Here is a 9,493-nt window from a genome sequence, read left to right on the forward strand (position 1 = left end):
AAGGGCCTACTAACAAGCTAACATTTTAAACCATATAATTAATATCTAGTTTAGAGCTGTGTGTAACTAATTGTGCTAAAAAAGCAGGACTTCATTAAATAAGAAGTTGTACAGCACCAGCTGCAACCTTGCGGAGACAAGATTTACGCTTTACAACCCTCCACATCTCACGTTAGACCCTGGATTAATAAAACGGCGTAATAATTAATCCCTATTCAAAGCTCCCAACGCCCGCCCGCCGCCATCTTTCCCTTCCCCTTCCCCTCAGCGCGCCGCCGGAAGTGACGCGCCGCCGCCGAAGCCCCGCCCCTTGGGATAAGGGGAGCGGCGGGCGGGCTGCGCTTCCTTTTCCGCCAGGCGGTTCAAGATGGCGGACACGCAGGTGGGCGCTGCGCGGGGTTTAGGCCGCGACTACCGGGATGTCCCCAAAAACCGCCCTCGGCGGGCCGGGCCGACCCCCCCGCGTCCCCCATCGCCCCGGAGGGGCGATGGGGGACGCGGGGGGGTCGGCCCGGCCCGGCGAGGGCGGCAACGAGCGACCTGTGGCGCGGCAGCGTGGCTGGGGGGGGGGGCGCCTTTATGTGAGGTACCGACCCCCGCGATTTGTGGTAATAATCCCTTCTCTTCCCCTCTCCAGACCGAGCGGGCCTACCAGAAGCAGCCCACCATCTTCCAGAATAAGAAGCGGGTGCTGCTGGGGGAGGGCGGCAAGGAGAAGTTGCCTCGTTACTATAGGAATATTGGGCTGGGATTCAAGACTCCCAAGGAGGTAAGAGGTTTAAAGGGGGAATTAGGTTGGAGGGGCCTTCCCAGGCTCTTTTCGCCTTCAGGGGCAACAATTTCTTCCTCATGTCCAGCCTGAATCTCCCTCCTTTAGTTTAAACCATCACCCCTTGTCCTAACACAACAGGCCCCATCTTATGGGCCCCTATTGTTAGCAATCAGGACACATAACCACGGGCGTAGTTCTACGCGGTGCTTTATTCCAGCGCTGGGAAACCAGGGGTTCACACCCAAAGCTTCAGACACTGATTTGAACTTCACTACATTTGTACAATTTGGTCACATACATATTCATTACAATTCTTGACAGCCATTAGCATATTCCACACCTATTCTAACACAAACTGTCTATCTAAGCGATGCTAAGTAACATTCGCATGTTTATCAGTCGTTAAAGTAACATTCGCATGTTTTGCAGCTGTTTCTCAGTTACCTGTTTTTAAAGAATAGGTCATAAATCTATGTCAATTTTAAGAATAGGGTTTGGTTATATAAGAACATGCTTGAATGCACATCTACTTGGATACAAACTGAAAAACTTCAAAATAAAGTGAAAACCCTGGACACAGCATCAAGCGAAAACCTTGGACACAGCATCAAGCAAAAGTAAAGCAAAAACCTTAGACACAGCATCCTGGACACCATCCACAAAACCAAACACAGAAAAACCCTGGATATAGTAAAAGTTAGCTCAACTGAATATAGTAAAGGTTAGCTCAACTACAACACTATTGAGCAGAAAAAGACGCAGAATTTTGCGGGTCTTCACCCCGAGGTGTTTTTGTTCGTGCACACAAATCAAGAGGATTTTGAGCCCCTGTTAAGTACAGAAGGACCGTAATAATTTCCACTTGTAGCTGTGGGTCCTCTGAGCTATGGTGCTGTTTGTCCATCTGGATGCTGATAATCCTGAGGCTGTTTCCTTCTGGCGCTTTGTAAGGAACGTTTAATGTTGTTTTTACAAAACTGGGGACCTGGCGCCTGACCCCAGTCGGGGAAGGACCAAGAGACATTAGGCTATGAATCCTTAATGGAAAACAAAGTCTCTTTGAACTGATCCCAGAATACAAACTGATACCTGTATTTAAAAATTCCGTCGAGGGGGAAGATCAGCCAAGGAGCCAGGAAGCCGTGTTTTCAATAAATCAATAAGGGGAGAGGGTTATTAGAATGAGAAGAATGAGACAGGTAAAGTGAGGCAGGTCGGTGTCTGTGAGCCCTGCAGTGCCCCAAACTGACCCCAGGATTCGAGTCATAGAATCACAGAATATATAACATGAAATATAAACAGTAGCACGTGTGGGAGTGAGAAGTGAAAAAGGAACTTAACAGGGCAAAGTAGTGTGAATAAGGAGTTTAGGCTTATATTATTTCCTAGATATACAAAGCATGGGAGGTTAATAACTGCTTGGAGAGGAATAGGAAAAAAATAATTGTTATGCTATTTTATTAATCAAGTGTTTACTTGTGAGTAGCAAGAGGAAGGATAGCAAGGAAAGGTGATTTCCTTTTATTTTAAAGTGAGATATGGAGGGTTGTAAAGTGCTGGAGCAGCTGCGCTCGAGTCAGTTGTTGGTTCTTTGCGTGGAGAGCAGGGAGAGGAATCCTCAGAAGGGCATTATTTATTGATATATAGACCTGGGGGTTGTAGCGTGTCTGCCACAGCCTTTGGGTGCAGGAAGCTGGAACACAACAGGGTCCTGCTGGGAATTCGCTCCTACACTGAGGGGCCCAAAACTGACCCCAGGATTTGAGTCACAGAATCACAGGGTGTCCTGAGCTGGAGGGACTCACAGATCATCGGTTGCAACTGCTGTCCCTGCAGAGGACACCCCGCAGGTCACCCCGTGTGTCTGAGGACGGTGTCCAGTCTCTTGAACACTGTCAGGTTGGGGCCATGACCCCTCCCTGGGGAGCCTGTTCAGTGTCCAGCCCCTCTGGGGAAGAACCTTTTCCTAACGTCCCACTGACCCCCTGGCACATCTGGGCTCTGGTGTGGTTTCTCTGTGCAGGCGATCGAGGGCACGTACATCGACAAGAAATGTCCCTTCACCGGTAACGTCTCCATCCGGGGCCGGATCCTCTCGGGTGAGTTGCGGGGTGAAGCCCGCGCGCCGCGCTGGTCCTGCCGCCGCAGATGATGGTTTGTCTCACGATGGTCTGCCGAGCCCGCGCTGGGCTCTGACGACACCGCCACACGGCTTCGCTGATGCTGGCGGCAGGACCGGCAGCTGGCAGCGCTCCCTCCAGATGTGCTGGGCGGGTGCAGATGTTGATGCGATAGAGCAGCAGGGAGCGTTGGTTCTAGGGAAGGGGGCACCGTGTGCTTAGAAACCTTCAAAAAATGGGAAAAATCATTTGTTTGGTAGTAGAAATTGGAGTTTTGTAGCCTGGCAGTAATAGAGCTCGTTCGCCTGGTAGCACAGGGTCCCACAGTATCCCTCAGGGTGTGTTGGGGCTGATTTGGGGGGCAAAAAAGGAGAAATTAGTGGAACTGAAGGTGCTGCTGCCCTGACGTGTCAGTTGCCACTTGTCCCTGCCGATCCTCTTGGGTCGCTCCGTCGAATCCCTGTTTTCTGGGAGTTACACCCCAAATCTCCAGCCCGGTTTGCCGCTGCTCAGCGTGTGTTTCCTCATCCTCATGGCTGTGGCGTCCCCCGCTTTGTCCCCAGGTGTGGTGACCAAGATGAAGATGCAGCGCACCATCGTCATCCGCCGCGACTACCTGCACTACATCCGCAAGTACAACCGCTTCGAGAAGCGCCACAAGAACATGTCCGTGCACCTCTCCCCGTGCTTCAGGTGCGTACCCCGCGGGGACAGGGGGACAGTGCTCTGAGCGCCTCGTATGTCTGCTTATATAGGTATTTTATGCTGCTGAGCTCGGCTTTAGCGCAGAAAGCGTCGCGGTGGTGATGTCCAGTCTCACGATGGTCTGCAGAGCCCCGGCTGCGCGGGGGCTGCTGACAGTGCCAACGGCACCTGCTGAACCGCGCGGGGGCCACGCAGCAGGACAGGGCTGCAGAAACGGCACAAAACGGGTGTTTCTGAGCAAACACTGAGGCAGAAGGCAGCAGGTTCGAAGGGCGGCAGGTTTTTGTTTCCTAAGCCGGTTTTTGCAGTGCAGCTTGGCAGAAAAGCCAGGACTAGCACCGCAGCCCAGCTGATGTGGGTTGAGAAGCGCTTTGAGCCGGCGTGTCCTCCTTCCCCTCTGCTCTGCCCTGGTGAGACCCCATCTGGAATATTGTGTCCAGCTGTGGCCCCTCAGTTCCAGCAGGACAGGGAACTGCTGGAGAGAGTCCAGCGTAGGGCAACAAAGATGCTGGAGGGAGTGGAGCATCTCCCGTGTGAGGAAAGGCTGAGGGAGCTGGGGCTCTTTAGTTTGGAGAAGAGGAGACTGAGGGGTGACCTTATTAATGTTTATAAATATATAAAGGGTGAGTGCCAGGAGGATGGAGCCAGGCTCTTCTCAGTGGCAAACAATGATAGGACAAGGGGTAATGGGATCAAGCTGGAACACAAGAGGTTCCACTTAAATTTGAGAAGAAACTTCTTCTCAGTGAGGGTGTCAGAGCCTGGCCCAGGCTGCCCAGGGGGTTGTGGAGTCTCCTTCTGTGCAGACATTCCAACCCGCCTGGACACCTTCCTGTGGAACCTCAGCTGGGTGTTCCTGCTCCATGGGGGGATTGCACTGGATGAGCTTTCCAGGGCCCTTCCAATCCCAAACATACTGTGACACTGTGATACTGTGACTGGAGCGGGCGCTCCCCGGTTCCCTTCGCGCTCAGCTCACCCCGCTCAGAAAGCTGCTGCTGAGCCTCCAGTCCGACTTCAGTGCGGGCGACGGACCCCGCGGCACGTTCGCCTTCGCAGCTCTGAACATCAGAGCTTGTGTGACGTTTGCACACCGAGGTCGCTCTCGGTGGCACCGAGCGGCTGCGCCGGCGCACGTGGCTGCAGGCGCAGGGACATGGCAGCGCGGGGGTGTCGTTGCAGGGACGTGCAGATCGGCGACATCGTCACCGTGGGAGAGTGCCGGCCCCTCAGCAAGACCGTCCGCTTCAACGTGCTCAAGGTCACCAAGGCCGCGGGCACCAAGAAGCAGTTCCAGAAGTTCTAAAAGCAGCCGGCGCAAGAGCCGCAGGACGAATAAAACTTTTGTAAAAAGGCGCCCGGCGTGTGTCAGCCGCAGTGAATACGGCGTGTGAGCACAGCACGGTACGGGGAGGGGCGGGAGCAGCGCTGCGCTGGAGCCAAACAGGACATTGACACACCCCGACCCCATCCTCCGGGTTTCTGTTCAGAAATGAGGCGTTTGGGTGCGGGCCGGGGGAGCGTGTGCTCAGGTCCTGCTCACGGAGCCCTTTTAATGTTGCTGGGGCACAGCAGAACCACAGGAGGGGACACGCTCTGATGCCTTTTGGTCACTTTCTGCAGTCTGGCAGGTTCCCAGCGCAGCACGGGGTCCTGGTTCGGTGTCTCGCCCTCCCGGCAGCTGATGGGAGATCAGAACCTGAAGCCTCTTAGCGGTAACAGACACAGACAGAGGTGGTTTCAAAGAGAATTCCTCTGGGAGCTTGAATCTGTATTTAAAGAGGAATCCGCCATGTGGTGGTTTCACACACAAAGTGTCCAAGTGTGTTGTCACGGGCTGGTGACCCAGGACATGGGAATCAATGCTGAACAAATGGCTTTTTCTGCAGGATTTTATAGAGGGGCTGGTTCCACCATTGAGCTGCTGCGGTGGGGCGGAGTGGGAGGGACAGTGGGACAGGGAGTGGGTGACGTGCTGGTCCAGAAGCAGCGGGAGGGCTGTTGGGTGAGGAACACAGGCGGAACAACCACAATTCTGTGTTGTAAACCATCTGGTCCAGCCGGCAGCATCACCTCCCCCAGGCCAGCACTGGCAGTGAGTCCCTGGGGAGGAGAAGTCTGTCCCCAGCTTTCTTATGGGCCCTTTCTAAGCACCCAGAAGAGCCCAGGATCCCGTGGATCTTCCCACTGAGGTGTTTTTGTTGGCGCCCACTGATCAGGAGGGTTCTGAGCCCCAGGTCGGTTTTCACCAGGACACGGGTGAACAGCAGCCGGGTCAGATGTGTTTCCCCGCACAGGGGGGACCCTCAGCCCGGTGTCCCCGCTGCCACCTCTTGCCACCGCGCTCAGCCCGACCCTGGCGGGGCTGTAACCAGGTGAACCGGCCTGTCTGGTGTCTGCAGGGGGTTGTGCTGGGGCTGTCGCCTGCGGGACCCTGGGAACAGGCTGCTGGGGGTGTCACAGAATCACTTTGGTGGGAAAAGCCCCTCAAGATCACCGAGTCCAACCACAACCCAGCCCTGGTCCTGCCCCATGTCCTGAGAACCTCCTGTCCGTCTGTCCAGCCCTCCAGGGATGGTGGCTCCAGCACTGCCCTGGGCAGCCTGTTCCAATGCCCCACAGCCCTTTGGGGAAGAAATTGTTCCCACATCCAACCTCAACCTCCCCTGGCGCAACTTGAGGCCGTTTCCTCTGCTCCTGGCGCTTGTTCCTGGGGAGCAGAGCCCGACCCCCCTGGCTCCAAGCTCCTTTCAGGCAGTTCAGAGATCAGAAGGTCTCCCCTCAGCTCCTGTTCTCCAGCTGAACCCCCCAGGTCCCTCAGCCGCTCCATCACACTTGTGCTCCAGCCCCTCACCAGCTCCGTTCCCTTCTCTCCACTCGCTCCAGCACCTCAAGCCCTTTCTTGGCATGAGGGGCACAGAGCTGCCCCAGGATTGGCGGTTTGGCCTCAGCGTGCCCAGCACAGGGGGGTTTGGTGCTGGAGGTGTCTCTGCTGAAATCCGAAGGACGGTGGGGTCAGGGCTGGGGAGGAGGAGCAGGATCCCTGATCTGGGGGTGCAGGATCCCCGAGGGGGGTTTTACAGGGTCCCCAGGCTGGGGTGCAGGATCCCAGCAGATCTCCAGAGCTGATGTTCCTGCCAGGGCTGCATCTTCACCCAGGAGCCCCCGTCCTGCCAGGGGGCACCCAGGGCACCTCTGTCACCCCTTTGCACCCGGCAGAGCTGGGCCAAACATGATTATTCATGACTTGGCCAAACAGCCAGACCCCTGGCAGGTCCCTGTCCAGCTGCCGCAGGGTCCCTGGTGCTCTCGGGATCTGGGGTTCATCGTGGATCCACTGCTGGATCCACCTGAGCCCGTCAGGGTCTGCGGGAGGGTTCAATCTGCCCGGAGCAGAGACACGGATCCGGCTGCTCCCGCTCGTTCAGACGCTGCTGGAGGAGCCACGAACGGAGCAGAGACTGGAGCAGCAACTGGAGCAGTAACTGGAGCAGTGACCGGCGCAGCATCCAGAGCGGCAACTGGAGCAGCAACCGGCGCAGCATCCAGAGCGGCAGCTGGAGCAGTGACCAGAGCAGCATCCAGAGCGGCAGCTGGAGCAGCGACTGGAGCTGTGACCAGAGCAGCAACCGGAGCATTGACCGGAGCAGCATCCAGAGCAGCGAGCAGAGCAGCAGCAGGACGGTCGCCGAGCGGTGCCCAGCGGAGCAGGGGTCTCACCGCCCTCCATCTCCCTCCCAGCAGGTTTGGGGGCAGAAAACGGCTTTTCTGCTCTCCAGGCCCTTGTCCGACGGTTCCGTGAGCTGAACCAGCTCCCAGAGCAGCGAGAGGAGAGGGAGGGGAACAAGTGGCCTCCCTGCTAATTAAACCCGATCCTTCCCTTCGTTAGCGTCACCGTGTTTGACGAGGCGGCAGCTTCGCCGCCCAACCAGCAGCTCCAGGATCCAGACACCTGTTCCTGCTCCTTTCTGTCGGCCTGGGAGCCGCGGGGCCCCGGCACCGAGCTGACCAGGGACAAAGCACAAGGAGCCTCATCATCTCTGCTGCTTGGAGATAAACGGCTCCTTTTGCTTCCAGAAATCACGAATATTAGAAACCTGCACGGGCTGTGTCTCCAATGAACGTTCTCGTTCGCCAGACATGCGGCGCCGTTGGTCGGCGACGGGAACTGGAGCTCCAGCCCCGTTTTAATGGGAAATAGACCCTGCCCAATTAACTTCTGGAAGGCGTTTTATTCAGCCGTTGCATAACACTCTCATTAAAAATTTATCGGCAAATCATAAAGTAAGTAGGTTAGGAAGTGAATAGATTTCCAAATACATCTGCTAATTGATTTACAATATTAAACAGGGCTGGACTGACCCTTAGTTCCAAACCAACAGGAGCCGCGCTGCTGGGGGAAGATCCCGGGGCTGAGCCCGTGCCAATGGGAGCCGCAGTTCCCAGACGGATGTCCGTGTGTCCGGCTGCTCCTCAGCCCGCCCGTAGCCGTGTTTGGCCATGGAGAGCTCAGGGAAACCTGTAGTGATTGTGGGAAACCGAGAACGGGGAGAAAACACCGTTTGAGCAGCTTCCCCGGGGCAGCCTCGAGTGGCACAACCTCCAGCGCCATTTCCAGTCCCCAAACCACCACTGGGGTCCCGCTCCGGAGCGCTCGGGGGGGTGTCCCCTCCCCGGGCACACGGGAGGGACGGGGTCCTGCGGTCACACCGTCCTGCACCCGCTCTGGTCACCACCCGCAACCCCGCTGCTCAAACAGCTCCCGGCAGCGCCCGCGGGACCGGGACCCGGCACTGCGCAGTCACACAGCCAGGAGACGGGGTCGCAATGCAGGGACCAGGGCGACGTGCTGCTTGGAGATCATGGGGTTGCAGTGAAAGGGTGGTCAGAGCCCATCCAGAGCCCCCCCTGCCATGAGCAGGGACATCTTCACCAGCTCAGGTTGCTCAGAGCCCCGTCCAGCCTGGCCTGGGGTGTCTCAGGGATGGTTCAGCCACCACCTCTCTGCCCAACCTGGGCCAGGCTCTCACCACCCTCAGGGCAACAATTCCTCATATCCAGTCTGAATCTCCCTCCTTTAGTTTAAAACCATCACCCCTTGTCCTGTCACAACAGGCCCTGCTCAAAAGTCTGTCCCATCTTTCTCATTGGCCCCTTTTCAGTCCGGAAAGGCCACACTAAGGTCTCTCGGAGCTTCTGTTCTCCAGCTGAACACCCCAACTCTCTCACCTGTCCCCAGCAGAGCTGTTCCAGCCTCGGGTCATTCCTGGGGCTGCTCCAGCCCCTCTCCAGCAGCTCCATGTGTGTCTGTGCTCAGGACCAGCACAAACACCGTCCCCATCTCGCTCCTTCCCAGCACACACAGAACGTGCACCCGGGCTCTGCCGCTCCACCTTGTTACCAAACGCTGCGAAATCCTTCCCACCTTCTCAAAAGCAGCTTTGAGATATTTGCAAACAACAGCCCGTTTTTGCGGCAGCTCACACACACCGATGGAGCTGAACCCTCGGCCAGGGTTATCGGCCTCGGTGCAGCTCCTGCCGAGCCGGGATCTGCAGATTGACAGAAGATGCTTTTCTGAGCACCAGGGGCTGGATGTGACTCGGCTGCAGAAGCCGGGCAGCGGCTTCCCCGGGGCGCTGGGAAGCGCTGGAGCCGCTGCGGGACGCGCCTGAACAGCACCCGCGGTGCCAGCACACGGGTGACACGGACCCCAGCGGTCACAGGGACACCGACACGGGGGATCCACGGCCACCTCGGGGGCGGCGACTCCACGTCTCTGAGCGTCCGTGGCCACCGCGGAGGGAAACGGGGCAAAGAAGGGGAACGGGAGCGCCCGGCGCCGCTCCCCTGGGGATGGTCGGTCACAAATCCATCTCAGCTGCAAAGCAGAAAT

The 9,493-nt window shown here is 57.0% G+C and overlaps 1 protein-coding gene across 1 annotated transcript; it reads left to right on the plus strand.

Annotated features, from left to right (window-relative positions):
- Positions 1-298: 298 nt before the first annotated feature.
- RPS11 (ribosomal protein S11) lies at positions 299-4,953 on the plus strand. The gene is made up of 5 exons (XM_082049254.1): positions 299-382; positions 638-769; positions 2,796-2,871; positions 3,456-3,585; positions 4,780-4,953. Exons 1-5 carry the CDS (start codon positions 368-370, stop codon positions 4,901-4,903), a joined length of 477 nt encoding a protein of 158 aa, XP_081905380.1. The 5' UTR covers positions 299-367; the 3' UTR covers positions 4,904-4,953.
- The last annotated feature ends 4,540 nt before the right edge of the window (positions 4,954-9,493 follow it).

This window comes from Streptopelia decaocto, assembly GCF_964273445.1.
Source record: "Streptopelia decaocto genome assembly, chromosome: 1".
In the NCBI taxonomy this organism is placed as follows: domain Eukaryota; kingdom Metazoa; phylum Chordata; class Aves; order Columbiformes; family Columbidae; genus Streptopelia; species Streptopelia decaocto.

Coding starts and splice junctions, on each gene's coding strand:
- RPS11 (XM_082049254.1), top strand. Junction 770..2,795: donor GATTCAAGACTCCCAAGGAG/GTAAGAGGTTTA, acceptor TTCTCTGTGCAG/GCGATCGAGGGCACGTACAT. Junction 3,586..4,779: donor CACCTCTCCCCGTGCTTCAG/GTGCGTACCCCG, acceptor GTGTCGTTGCAG/GGACGTGCAGATCGGCGACA.